The 13,706-nt window shown below is 47.4% G+C and overlaps 1 protein-coding gene across 2 annotated transcripts in view; it reads left to right on the top strand.

Moving 5' to 3' along the window:
* CD63 (CD63 molecule) overlaps positions 1-12,359 on the top strand; it is a 129,472-nt gene extending 117,113 nt beyond the window's left edge. For both annotated transcript variants that reach the window (XM_078689183.1, XM_078689184.1), the window contains exons 3-8: positions 1,961-2,149; positions 5,325-5,399; positions 7,175-7,270; positions 8,616-8,753; positions 10,551-10,634; positions 11,745-12,359. In XM_078689183.1, coding sequence (XP_078545309.1) covers positions 1,961-2,149; positions 5,325-5,399; positions 7,175-7,270; positions 8,616-8,753; positions 10,551-10,634; positions 11,745-11,810 — 648 coding nt within the window. In that variant the 3' untranslated portion in view covers positions 11,811-12,359. The remainder of the gene's footprint in view (positions 1-1,960; positions 2,150-5,324; positions 5,400-7,174; positions 7,271-8,615; positions 8,754-10,550; positions 10,635-11,744) is intronic.
* The last annotated feature ends 1,347 nt before the right edge of the window (positions 12,360-13,706 follow it).

Raw genomic sequence — 13,706 nt, 5'->3', positions numbered from 1 at the left:
GAATGACTTTGGATTTGTGACGCTTAAACATTTCAATTAATAGGTCCAGAGCCCATACTGTGGTTTGAACAAAATACCCAAGACAGGCCTGACTTAGAGTTCCCTAGAACACCAAAAGGAATGACTTTGGATTTGTGATGCTTAAACATTTCAATTAATAGGTCCAAAATTAAGGCCCAAAATTAAGACCTTTTTGTGCCCACTCGTTTTTCCCCTCATTTTTTGTGCCTTACTGCCCTCAGTTCCACTCGGTTTTTTTGTGCCCTCTGTTCCACTAGCGCTTTGACGCCTTGTCAGCTATCTCTCCCACGGGATTCCTAATTCCACCATTGAGCTTACCTGCAGTGAAAGGCGCATCTTCTGGCGGTGGAAGTCACGTCTCCTACTGCTCAGTGCAGGCACCCGTCGCACAATGGCAGTGCGATGCCAGCGCGTTTTCAGTACACTGTCACCAGAGTCACACTCACAAGAGGAGTCTGCAGCTCCAGGAGAGGAGCGTCATCCTTCGCCTGCCCCACCCCAGCTTGGCTCCAATCCGAGCGGCTGGTTTGGTGAGGGCGGGCAAATGGAGTCGGAAAGGCTAATAGCCCAAAATACCACCAAATACTACTGAAGGGCTACACTAGCTACTCCCGGGGTCTCAGAGTTACCGGTAGCTCGCGATCGACCAGTGGAGACACCGGCCCTAGGGCCTCCCTCACAAGGGGCATGATCGTGAGGGAGGGAGTGTGGGGGCAAGCAGCAACACGCACAAGGAAGCAACATAGATTGAGAGAGGAACACTGAGGAAGGAGAACTACACAATGGGCAGTGCTTTAAATGGGCCAGTACTGTCCGGTGTGGAGAACCGCTACTTATTTTGAGACAGAGTACCGGCACTTAAGAAATGCTATACTTTTAATTGGAGATTACTGGCACCCGTCACTTCTCAGAAGTAAGCTGGTACTCTGCTACTCCGGCACGTCTATTTTTCCATCTCCATTTCATGCACTAACAAGGGGGCCAGCTGAGACTCCTCTGGTTCTTAAACGGGAAGGAATAAGAAAAATAAAGTACTTGCACTGCAATAGGTCTAACATTTACGCAAGTTTAAGCTACTGGCATTGTAAATGACCATAAGTTTTTATTTGTTTCAAAAAGCAAAAACTAAATGAGTTATTTTTTTGTGAAAGGTTCAAGTGTTTTTCCCATCTGGGTTGGATGGAGTATTCAGATATTGCTTTTGAACCCTGACTTTATTACATTACGGGGTAAATCCAAGCACCTACATGAGAGGTTTTTGAAGTTCTTCATTGACGAACAATCCAGTTTTTTTTTTTTGCAGGGGGGGGGCATGCACCGGCTGGCAATCATGATTGTTGGCACTGCCCCTCATATTTGCCCTTCTACTGATCCCTTGTTTGCAGCACCTCTTGCCATTACTTTGGAAAGACTAAATATTGCCCTGACCGTGTGCCGGGGTTACCTAGTCTCCCTTCTACCAGCAGCCAACATTTCAATGATTGGGTGCTTACTGAAGTCCCTGGCACTGCCAATTGATGTGTTGCCTTTCTCCATCCCCTAACTACACCAGCTCCTGTCCTGCAGTGGTGAATCATCCATGCTAGAACTGCAGATGACTACCCTTGCACATCTTTTCGTTTCTTGAAGGTTGTTGCCATTAAATGGGATAGGTGAGGGATCGAACTAGCACAGTCCAAGCTTCCACATGGAAGCTTGGACTACGTGCATCAGTTAAGTACTAAATGCCTTGATTGCCCATTTTACCCCATTCAAACTTCTTCACCATAGTCCCTTCTTGAGCGCTGTTGGCAATGTTTTGTTGTGGAGACTTTCCTTTTGCTGCCTGTGTTTTGCATCTTTCCATAATCTCCACCACTTCACCCCATTGATGCTGTGCCGCTCCTGCTTACGTTGCCTCCTGTAAACCTTTCCCATTTGTATGCTCTCTCCCTTGCAGATCGCTGGCATTGCCCTCATCGGCCTGGGGATATATGTACAGGTAGCACTCAACAAGACCATTGTCATCCAGAATGCGTCATCGTCCGGAGCACCCATCGTCCTCATCATTGTTGGTGCAGTTATCTTCGTGGTGTCATTCTTCGGCTGCTGCGGTGCCTGGAAGGAGAACTACTGCATGGTGACCACGGTAAGCATGCACTATTCTAGCGGTCTGTAGTACCGACCTCTTAATCGTCAGCGGCTGCTGAAAAAAATAAAATGGTGGGGCAAATTAGATTTTTTTTTTTTTTTTTTTTTTTAACTCTCCTGCGGACACTCCATCTGCAGGTTGCCTCTGCGCTTCCCTTTCTGAAGTCCTGGACCAGCACAGGCTCCCAACCAATCCAAATGCTGCTCTCCTGCTGAGAGCAGCATCTGGATTGGTCAGAGCGGCCTGGTTGGGTGTGAATAATTGGACTGTGAGCATGTGCCACGTCTCCACCCAGCTTTACAGCTAGGTGAACGGCTGGCTAAACAGACATGCACGCTTACAAGTGCCTTCCACTCCGCTGCCCAATCCCTCGCTAGTGTTGAGGATTGCCTGGACTCACCCTACACTTGGCTGTGTCAGCCACCGGTGGAAAATAACCTGACTGTTGTTGTCGTCTTTCTCATTTTCAGTGGAGCAACACTCCTCCACCATTGCGGAGGAGCTGCTGCCGCAGTTTGATGCAAAGCGATACAAAAGGGGATGATGGACAGAGCATTTGAACAAATCAAACACTCACCCCCAGTCAACTGATCTGGGTTTAATCCATCACCATTCTTTAGTTCACTCAGCCACCCCAGTTCAGACATGGTTATATGCAAATCAGTCTGACCCTGTGCCTCATTGGAACAGTCCAGCCCGAACTGCCAAGCCATTTATTTATTCATTCAAAGTTTTATATAGCGCAAACAAGATCCTTACAGATATCAGAGCGCTTCACAATGACAGGGTAGGGGCAATAGGAATGAACAGAGGTAATGGGAGCAATGTAGTAGTCACTAACATGAAAGGATAATAACATACATGAAGCATATCAATATACAGTCAGGTAAACAAGTAATATAAGACAGCACAGGTCAATGATCCCACTACAGCGGTGTTCAGGTACACCGTGGGTGTGTTGAAGGCTTATACCAGTGTTTTAGTATAGAGAGCACTGAATGGGGGCATCGGGAGGGTGAAACAGTGACCCAACGTGTATCCTATATTGGTCGGTAGTAAGAAAGTAGCGTAGTAGTGTCTCCATCTAGAGGTATAGTGCCAAAGGACAAGGTGAGCATTGACACAAGGCAATGCAGAGTCTCTGATCCAGCACCTATAAGGTTCAGGAGATCTTGGCCAGAAGGATGGTTTTCACCTCTTTCTTGAAGAGTGCAGTGGAGGAGATACGCCTGGTTTCAGGAGGGAGCGCATTCCAGGTCCTGGGTGCCATTCCTGAGAAGGAGCGCTTGTAAGTTTTCTCTTTCCGAAATCTACGGGGTTTCAGGAATAGATTTTTTGAGCTTCTATTGGATCTCGAACCTCCTGATATAGCCAACTTTTGAGCGAGGTAGTTGGGTGCATTGTGGTGCACGGCTGCGTGTGTCATAACTGCAATTTTTAGTTGTATTCTGGCTTCAAAAGGCAGCCATTTTAGGGACTTTAAGTCTGGGGAAATATGCGAATGTTTTCTTGAGCCAGTAATGAGTCTTGCGGCAGCGTTCAGGGAGGCTCTTAAGGGTGCTGTTGTGGATAGCGGGAGTCCGCTTAGGGCCACAATACCGTAGTCTATTCGAGGGATGACTAACGCTTGTACAGCAGTTTGGAAGTCTTCAGCAGGGAGGAAGGGTTTAATTTTTCCTCAGTGTGTTGATTTGGAAATTAGCTGCTTTTGTGGCTTTGCTGACGTGCTGCTGCATGTTGAGCTTGGCGTCCAGTGTGATGCCTAGGGATTTTGCTGAGTCCACGATGGTGGGTTGGACATTGAGTGCTGTTAGGTTGTTGAGCCATGTTTGGGTGGTGGAAATTTTCACCGGGGGTGAGATGAGAAGGAATTCAATTTTCAGAGCATTTAGTTTGAGGTGATTATCGGCTAGCCAAGATTGAGTGTTAATAAGCGTGGAATTCAGATGTTTGATATCTTCCAGGGATTGAAGCTTTAGGTACAGTTGTGTGTCGTCGGCGTACATATGGAATTGGACATTAGAAGCTTGGAGCAAGGTAGCGAGCGGTTCCATGACGAGGTTGAACAATGTGGGGGAGAGGGAGGATCCTTGTGGAACACCTAGATCTGCAGGCACAGGTGAGGATAGCACATTATCGATCTTGAACTTCTGAGACCGGTTGTGAAGGAAGGACGAAAACCATTTGAGAACAGTTCCCGATAGACCCATTCTAGTGCTTAGCAGCTCCAGCAAGTTCTCATGTTTGACCGTGTCAAATGCTGATGAGAGGTCAAGAAGGATGAGGAGGCAGGACTCATTGCGATCAAGAATTTGGAGGGCGTCATCAATTATGTGTCATAGCTGTTTCCGTGCTATGTTTCACTCGGAAGCCTGATTGATGAGAGTTGAGGAGGTCAAATTGGTCAATGTGTCTTGTTAGTTGGAGTTGGACACATTTCTCCAGCAATTTGGCCAGGGTGGGGATATTGGTGATGGGCCGGTAATTGTTTAGGTCAGACGGATCAGCTGTAGCTGTAGCCATGTCTTCCCTGGACCGGAAACAAGCATCCTGGGACCGGTTTCGGATTCATAATCCTCATCAGCCAGGCTATCTTGAATCCAGTGAACAAGGGACTCACGTCTGAGCATACCCTGCCACACTTAGGGCGAACAGGTTTTCAACAGTTGTCTGAAGGTTAATAAAGGAGTGGCTCTGATGGTGTAAGGTGTTCCAAAGTTTGGAGGCTTCTGAGGCAAAACTGCTACCCCATTTCTGTCTTTTTGAATCTGGGGCGGGTGACCTGCAGAGACGCTTTTGATGCAGGTCTCTTCTGGGTTCGTACCAGGCTAGGGATTGTTTGAGATGATCTGGGCCAGAGTTGTGTAGGTCTTTGTAAGTAAGACCGAGTGCTTTGAATTGTTATGAACTTACTGGCTGCGATCTTTAAAACCCGAGACTGGTCCATGGAGAGGCTTTGTGGGCCGCTCTCCGGTTTAGCAATGACTAGGGTGTGGGCTCTGTCTGCTAACCTAGCACTTTCTACCACAAGGTTGTGAAATTAATATTCAAGCTCTGCTGTTCTTTCCCTTGCAAGGGAAAAACTGTCAATTGTGTCCTTTGTCACACCTTAATTCTACGTGTGGGGATTTGATTCTAATGCAGTAATTTATTCAAATCTCTCCCTTTGCAGTTTGCCGTCATACTGACTCTGATCTTCCTGGTGGAGGTCGCTGCTGCCATCGCTGGATACATCTTCAAGGATAAGGTGAGAGGGTGGTGGATTTGCATTCTGGGGTTGTTGCACTCTGGCATCCTGGAGCAAGAAGTAGATGTGCTGTTGCTGAACTGCTTCAGTCAAATCACTGTCCCTGGACAGTGAAGGCATTGAGTCAGGATTGTAAGATGGTGTCCAACGCTTTACCCAGCATTGGTGTCTCTTGGTGCTGTGAAGAGACTCGCATGCTGACTGTATTTTAATGGGCTTTCGATTTCTGTCTTGTGGTGTCGTTTTATATTGCTATAATTGCTTCTTAACCTGTGGTCAGTGAATGACTTGCTAGAAGTCTTATGGCGCAGTACTGCACCGCACCACGCTACAACTTCTTCCAGTACGGTCCTGCTATGTTCGATGGACTGCCGCCAATTCAACTTGCAGTCCTCTGGTGTTTACTTGTCTTTGTTTCTTGGCCTTGTTCCCCTTCGGCCACACAGGTCCAAGAGGAACAACCTAACCCAGGGGACTTCATAATATTGGTAGGCAAAGAGGGCATTTAACCAACTCTCAGGGTCTTGGAAATTTAACAACTAGTGAACCTGCATGATGGGCCTCGTGCCCGACCCTCCGCTTCACCCACAACGTGAATGTTAGTCTCAAACACTACTCTTTCATGCACTGATTAAATGATTTCTGCTAACCCAGTCCTTCCGACCTTGCACTGACTGAAGTGGAATGACTATCCCTCCATCACTATAGAGAAATCCTAGAAGACTCGGATTCTAGTGACCTGCTTGTTATGGCTTGGAGTAGCTTGTCGACTCTTAGGACTGGTCAGTTCCACCATCAATCCATCCTGGATACCCCCCCCCTGGGGGGAGGAGAGGGGGGGGGGGAGAAGAGAAATAACAGGAATAGAGCACTACTGAAACGAGGTCACCAACTAGAGCGCAATGCAAATCCTGAATCTGAAAAAGGCAATGTGAGGTCTGTAGAGGGCTCCTACACCAGTAAGCGAGTGGTAAAAGGAAACTGATGTCATGAACGTGGATTGAAAACTGCACAGTAACGTTCCTGGAAGTGACCGCAATGGTGGATGGAGCAGCTCCCACAACGACTCTTCTCTGGATGACTGCACCACCTTCAGCACATGCCCCTGAAGAAGCAATTCTTGACCCTCCATGATGCGGCTTCGCAGCGTTATACCGCCTGCGAGGAGATGTGGCCAAGCACTGCCTGCACTGAAAGGCCCTCGCCGACCTCCAGTGGGAAGAAGGGACTGCTGGCAAAGTTCTGTGCATTTCCTGCAAGGACCTCACATGTGCAAACTGGCACTCCACAACTACAATTACCACTAAGCATTTATTTCATCCTGTGGCCCAGGGTAAATGTTGATATTTTACTAAAAAAATATGAATTTACAATGAGTCTGTGGTATGAGAATCTCTCTACAAAACAATATTGTTTTTATGGCAAGTATTTTGCTGTTGAAAATGTGGGAGTGGAGGGGCAGTTTGCCTCTTACTTGGCCCGTGCAGAATTCAAGTTAAAGGAAGGCATTCCAGATGGCAATGGTAAACTCTGCATGTAAGGCGTTGTCCTTCAGTGTGTTTAGTCTTTATCCGATAATGCTCTTGAGCATTTGTCTTCTGTAACCTGCTTTAAAATAGTCCTCGGTGTTGAACTATAGACCCCAAAGTGCCTCTAATATAACTGTTCTATCTATATATGCGACCTGCAGTGCAGGAGTGTCGCGGTCATGGAAGATGAGTGTTCAGGTACTAGATGAGTAATTTGTCTTCTCTTCCCACCCCATTTTTCTGCAGTTTAAAGCGGTCATTGATGAAGGCTTCCGCAAAAGCATGGCAGATTACAGCAGCAACAACGACACGCGGCTCGCCTTGGACACAATCCAGCAAGATGTGAGTGGTTATAAATTATGTTTGCACACCTTTAGCCCTTCCATTGGGATTGGGCAGTGGCTGCAAGGCTTGAGGTCTATTGGTGTTCACATGAATTTGGTAATGCTTAGATGGTATCTTTAAACGAAGAGGCTTGTTTTGGCTGACTGGCTGCGCCTGGCATCCATGTGCCAATCGAGCCCAGTTTTGTGTTGCTCTCTGCCCTTGTAGTTATGAGGGCCTGGTAAGATGTGGCAGAAGAGCCCAATGATTCTTCGCACGTTGTATAAAAACCTGGGATGGCCAGAGCATCTGTGCTGCAAGGCAGAGTGGCAGTCAGTTGCTGGCAACAGCAGATGGGCTGGTGGCCCACAAACCTTTTCTGGGTACACCCTCTGTGACCCAAATCTACCCATTCTGCAGAAGGTTTGTTAATTCAAATTAACCTCCCAGGCCCCCTTCACTTCTCCACCCTTTTGATTTGTTTTTGCTCTTGGGTTATCTTGGCCTTGGGGGTTGCAGTAGGTCGGTATGGACTGGCACAGTTTACAGATTTCCACCTCTAGCAACATGGTTTGGATCCCTGTAGGTCTGATTGTTCCTTGTAAATATGTGAATTAAGTTTCGTCTCGGACTCAACCCGGATCCATTTCACTTGTTCACAAAAAAATTACAGCCCCTTCATTTAAAAAATGTTTTAATAGCCCTGAGTAAAAAAGGGGAAGTTAAAACCTTGCCTGGGAGGCAACCACCAGCATTGCTAAAGTTTATGCTGCGCAGAACGTAGAAAATGGAAGTTGCCCACACCAAGAAAGTGACTTGTAGTAAAATGCGATGGGTTCTTTTCCAGTGAGACTAGTACTATTTAGAGTTTTGTCCAGAATTCTGATGTTAGCAGCACATCAGAATCTCACAAGATTGCCTTCATTTGAATCGTTTATTCAGTTAATCAACAATTGAAGTTTCTTGGAAACTGCAGCAGTAAAAGGTGTGCATTGGGACTGGCGCAACGCTTCTGACTGTGTTGGGAAAGGGGTGAAGTTTGTGGGTTTTCTATGGTTTGGAGAGGGAAAGTCTGTCCAAGATTCTGCTCTTGGAAGTAGAAAGCAGCAAGGATTAAGACTGTCCCAAACCTAGGGTTGCGCAGGGTGAATGTTAGTGGGGGAGAGGTGGCATTTAGTATGTGAGATGCCTCTTGCTCCGAATCCCAGAGGAGGCATGCCAGTAAAATACTACTTTTTAAGTGGGTTGGTTCTGGTGGTAGGGTGCAGCGTTTGTCTGGTGGGGTATTGGCTATGTGCTTGTGACTTTGAAGTGACGTTTACTGTGCATATAAGCTATTTCCCCTTGTTTCCCTATGTGACAGTTCAAATGCTGTGGAGCCAATGCGACCACCGACTGGAAAAACTATAAACCGTTCGAAAACGGTAGCCTGCCGGATTCCTGCTGTGTTACGGAGAAACCACATTGTGGGACGGAGCCAACATCTGCTAAATTTACAGATGTGAGTATCTGCCTTGGAGAACTATGCTAATGCGGTGAATTCATGAGGCTGTATGCCCCAGACCATCACGCCATTTCAATGTATGGTAATGCTGTGGGGTGTCCGCTACAACATGGCCTTCAGTGAGAATAACCATAGAAATTTGACAGTTTGTGACTGCTCTGAGCCAGGATTGAGACGTGTCCATGGTTCTATATCTAGGAGTGCAGAAAGGCCTGGTCTCTTGGACAGAACCCGCCGATTAGAGCATGGCAGGCCACAGGGAAGAAATGTGGGACTTCGTGGGGGCCCGGCAGCACCCTTTAGATGCAGAGTACCCTACCATCGCCACCCTCTGCATGGAGGAGAGCGCAAACACTGAGGAAGATGGTAGTCTGCCAAGGCCCTGCAGGCCAGGGAGGCGGTTGTAAATAGGTCTAACCTTTGCAGTTATTGGTAAATTGTAAACTGTATGTATGCAGTATTGTCTGGATAATCTAGTTCACTGCGTCCAGAACTCTTGGATGGTTTGAGGTTTTTGGCCAGTTTGTTTCCAGCTGTCAGCAAGATTGCATTGACTATGCCCCAGAGAGCGTGGGTACATCTCCCCAGCAGACAGCTGGCACGGACTGACTACAGACCTAGACTGGTCAAGGAAAATGTCTGCTTTCTAAAAGTCAAGTTTTGTCTAACTCTTTCCCCACAACTCTTCAGATAGAGGGTGGAGAAGGGTAATGGGTGGATGCAATTAGCTCAACCCACTTAAATGGATGTCCAAGAAGGTCAAGCTCCAAAAACTCTGCTTCACTGGCACTTTCCAGGCGCCTGGATGTGCTAGCAGTACTACTTGGAATGCTGAAGGTTTTTGTCCTTCCAAAGCTTGACTAACGCCTCGAGGCCAGCACACAAGATTTGGATGCACTTGAAAACCCTTACCGATCAAATTGTGAGTATTTGTGTGACGGTACAGCGAGACCCAGGATCACTGCTGGCTATAACCTGCTTCCTTCATGGGCATGGACTCCTACTCCTTTGATACATGAAACTCTGCAGCCCTTCTGTGACCAGAGCGGCCAGAAATCTGGGCCTTGGGGGAAGAGGACAGGGAATCTTAAGTCCTTGTGGCTTTTTCTTCGTCTCTGTTGGCTATAGGAGAAACATGATCCAGTAAGTGGTTCCAGAAACCAGACCCAAAGCAGTCTTCATGGCAGCCATGTGAACTATCCGAGCTTTCAGCAGATGTTCAAAAGTAGAGAAACCACTATCAACCTGCTGGAGTTAAGGGCTACACATGAAGCCTTTGCTTCAATCTTGCTCATCAAGCGCCTTGAGTCGAACCCTTCTTGGTGAACGCACTGTACATCTCCAATGGCATATTGTGAGACTTCTGCCGATCACAGCAGTCCATGTCAGCTGGCTAGTGCAGGTCACAGTAAATGAGCCCCTAGCTTTCTGATAAAGCAAATGGATAGCATTGAGATGAAGTCCATATTCAGCCGGGGAGGTATTTCTTTATCACTAGAGAATAAGCTAAATGCTCTGACTTTGCCTCTAGGTCTTCACAACTCCACTTGAAGAGGAAATGTCCTTTTCATCAACTGGTCCATGGGTTTTTAATACTTTTTTTTTTCTCACTGCTTGAGGATTAAAGTTGTCGTAGTAGTCCTGAAGATGCCCTCGGCACTTGTGAATTTGATAGAGATGCCTGAACGGTGAAATGGGTTTGAACGGTTGTAACGTTTTTCATTGTACTAGCTTTGTCCTGTTTGTATTGGAAAAGGCCCTTTAAGGTAGTTTTTCCCCCCCCCTTTTCTTTAGGGCTGTGTGGCTGGGATAAAGGCCTGGCTTGAGAAGAACCTGAAGGTGATTGCTGGTGTGGCCATCGGCATAGCAGCCTTTGAGGTAAGGTGGGACTGCAGAGCAATGGGAAGGAACTACAAAGTGAAGAGTTGAGGGTGGGCTGTCGGTGGATGGGTGGTACATTGTGGTAAGTTTTGCCAGTTTGGTGTGTGGCCAATCCGTGTGCTCTAAGTTGGGAGGCTTCTTAAGAGACCTTTTGCAAAACTGGTTTGAGCCCAGATTTGAAGAGCAAACACTCCAACCTCTAAGAATATCCCCATTGTAAGGCAAAAGCTGTTTAGATTGCTGCAAGCATTAACCCTGACAAACCAGTCTGCCCAGTTTTAAGCATTTAATGTCTCTCACCCCTCTCCAGCTCCTTGTCTTTGGAACTCTCTTCCAAAACAGATGCTGGTCTCAACCATCAGACACTAGTATTTCGAGTTTCTGGGGGGTAAAAGCTTGGTTTTCTCCCTTGTAGACTTGCAGCCCATGCTCCTGGCAAGCAGCAGGAGGAGCAATAAGCAAGGTTACTGGCTGGCTTTGCTATAATTGGCATTGCAGTATGTAAAATCATCTGGGGGTATGTAGGAGTGCTGCTAGTGACGGCCAGCAGACGTGCAATTTAAAACCTTGTCCTTCTGGACATGCTAGGGTGATTCGTAGTAGCTCCACACCAAATGGGGTTTATTCTCCTGCAACTTGACTATCTGGCTGTAGTGCTTAGATCCTGATTTGGTTTGCAGGCACCAACACCACTGGCAAGTACACCTTGCCACCTGCCCAACCCCCACCCCAGTGTTTACCTCTTAAGATCAGCTAATGACTAATGCCAGCTCTGTAGTTGGTGGTGGGCACCTTTCTGTAGTCATGCTCCAGTGTCGTTGCCTTGCTGCACTTAAAGGATCATGGTCCCTTTGTGCCGATCCTTATCCTGACAGTGGCAGGGGTTGTCTCATGTCTCTCTGGATCTTGCCTGGTGCTTGATCCTAGATGTCGAATGAGTGCTTGCAGTGATTGAGCTGAGGAGTAACTGAGATCCAGTGACTAGTACCCAGGCACTGATGTGAGGGATGGCGGAACTGTTGCAATGGGTGCGGGGAGGAATGGAGAGACCGCAGTTTGCCTGCATTGCTGCCGTCTCTCCCTGACTTGATGTGTTTTCTCCTGCAGCTCCTTGGCATAATCTTCGCCTGTTGCCTGATGAAGGGCATCCGCAGTGGATATGAAGTCATGTAGCGCTTGCGGACTCTGGACCGTTAGGAGATGGACCCCAAACTGTTTTTCTTGCACTCCTGCCACACTGTGCTGCTGGGAATCTCGGACGTCTTGTTTCACACCGTCCTGTTGGAAGTGCTCCTTTGCCCCCACCCAAGCCCTCTGAGACCAATCACTCTGTAATCTTGCTTTCTGTCGTCTGTTACCAGGAGTTGGGCAGAGGGATTTCTGAAGCTTTCCTTAGTGACTCTGCTTTTGGGGACCCTCTTCCTGCACCCCTCGTACTGCCCCTTGTAAAAAGACCTATTATGATTTTAAATGTTTAAAACGTTATAAGAATATATATATTTTTGGCTGGGTTATGCCGGGACCCCAGCACTTGCCTTAGGCTGGTTTCGTGCCTTGCTTTCTGAGCTGCCCTTGTCAAAAAAATGTGTGGTTGGGGCAGGAATGATTACTGTACGCATTACACACACCTCGTTTTGTATAAATCTGCCCCTTTTTTGTATTTGCTTCTACTGAAATGGCATTACGTGTAAATTTGAACTGAAATAAAAACCAACACCCCAACAGACTTTCTCGTGGTAGTGTTTTCTGTAGTTGGTTGAGGGTCCAAATGAAAGGGTGGTTTGCGGATCAAAAATGGCAAATGGAGCCTGTGTCAAACCTTTATTCCTCTGGTGGCACACCATCTCCAGACTAGTACTGGAAGCCTGATGGCTGAGTCCAGACAGTAGTGGTGGGGAGGGGTGCACGGTTGTGAAGCTCTTAAACCTTCATTCAGTACAAGAGCCTCTTCTGGCTGGGCGTGTAGTCTGTCTGAAAGCACGGACTTCAGATATGTTCGAGACGGACCCTGTGATGTGACACTGGACCGCTATTGTGTCCTCTCGTCTGGGTTTCCATTCTTGTACCCTCTTTTACATCTCTGGTTCTTAAACAGCGCTCTGAAGCAACCTCCTAGGACAGCAGATGGCGAAGTTTGAGCATGGGTGTCTCTTAACAGGTTACAGACTCTGTAATCCAGGAACAGACCGGGGGCAAAAACTAAGTCTGGCATGGTAGAGTTGTTCCCGCCTTTCCGTCGTTGTTCCCGCCTTTCCGTCGTTGTTCCCGCCTTTCCGAGCCAACATAAAGCAGCCTATAATGCAGAGCACGCGCCTGGCACAGCAGGAAGGCAGGGGTCTTTTGGGGTGCCAGGTCCTGGACTAGTGTCTGCACCCCAGTGCACCAAAGTAGTGCTGGTATTGTACAGCTATGATTGTCAAAACACTGCACTCATTGCAGCATCAGGGTTCACTGGTTGGCTTTAAGAATTAAATTATAGGTTGTCACACGAAGGCAAACTATTTTCAGATGATGTAAAACTGCTTCTTTCTTGAAATGCAACCACATCGCCTCCGTCCCACCCAACCGCAGCAGCTCCACACCCGCCCAAGACTAAAATTGGCACAGTTTTTCCTGATTCTTTTTGTACTTTGACTCTCCAGTTACGCGACTATAATCTGTGAACAACTATATAATTAATGAGGTAGTGATAGTAGATAACAAATTATGGCAAGACTCCCACATTACCCTGCCTCCCGTTGAAGAGCGGTTTGACTACTGGTCTTAACCCTGGTCATGTTGAGGCTTGGACAGCTGGTCTTTTTATACCGGTTCTTGCATATGGTGGGAATGTTTACCCTTCCTCCTACCTTTGACAAAATACCCCCCTTCTTGGAGCACCGCCCCACTTTTTTTTACAGGAAAGGAGTTTGCCACACCATAGCCCAGTGTGGTGTAAGTGGTTTATTCCCACACCCACTCCATGCCCACGGGTGTAGCCAACCCTTGTTGCCCCTTTACTAGGGGTGCCCCTCCCTAGGCGGTGGGATATTCAATACCAGCCTTGCACAAGGGCATTGTGGTGTATTT

This window comes from Lissotriton helveticus, chromosome 1_1 (genome assembly GCF_964261635.1).
Source record: "Lissotriton helveticus chromosome 1_1, aLisHel1.1, whole genome shotgun sequence".
NCBI lineage: Eukaryota > Metazoa > Chordata > Amphibia > Caudata > Salamandridae > Lissotriton > Lissotriton helveticus.
Note: the sequence above shows the minus strand (reverse complement) of the source record. Positions and strands in the feature narration are given on the sequence as shown.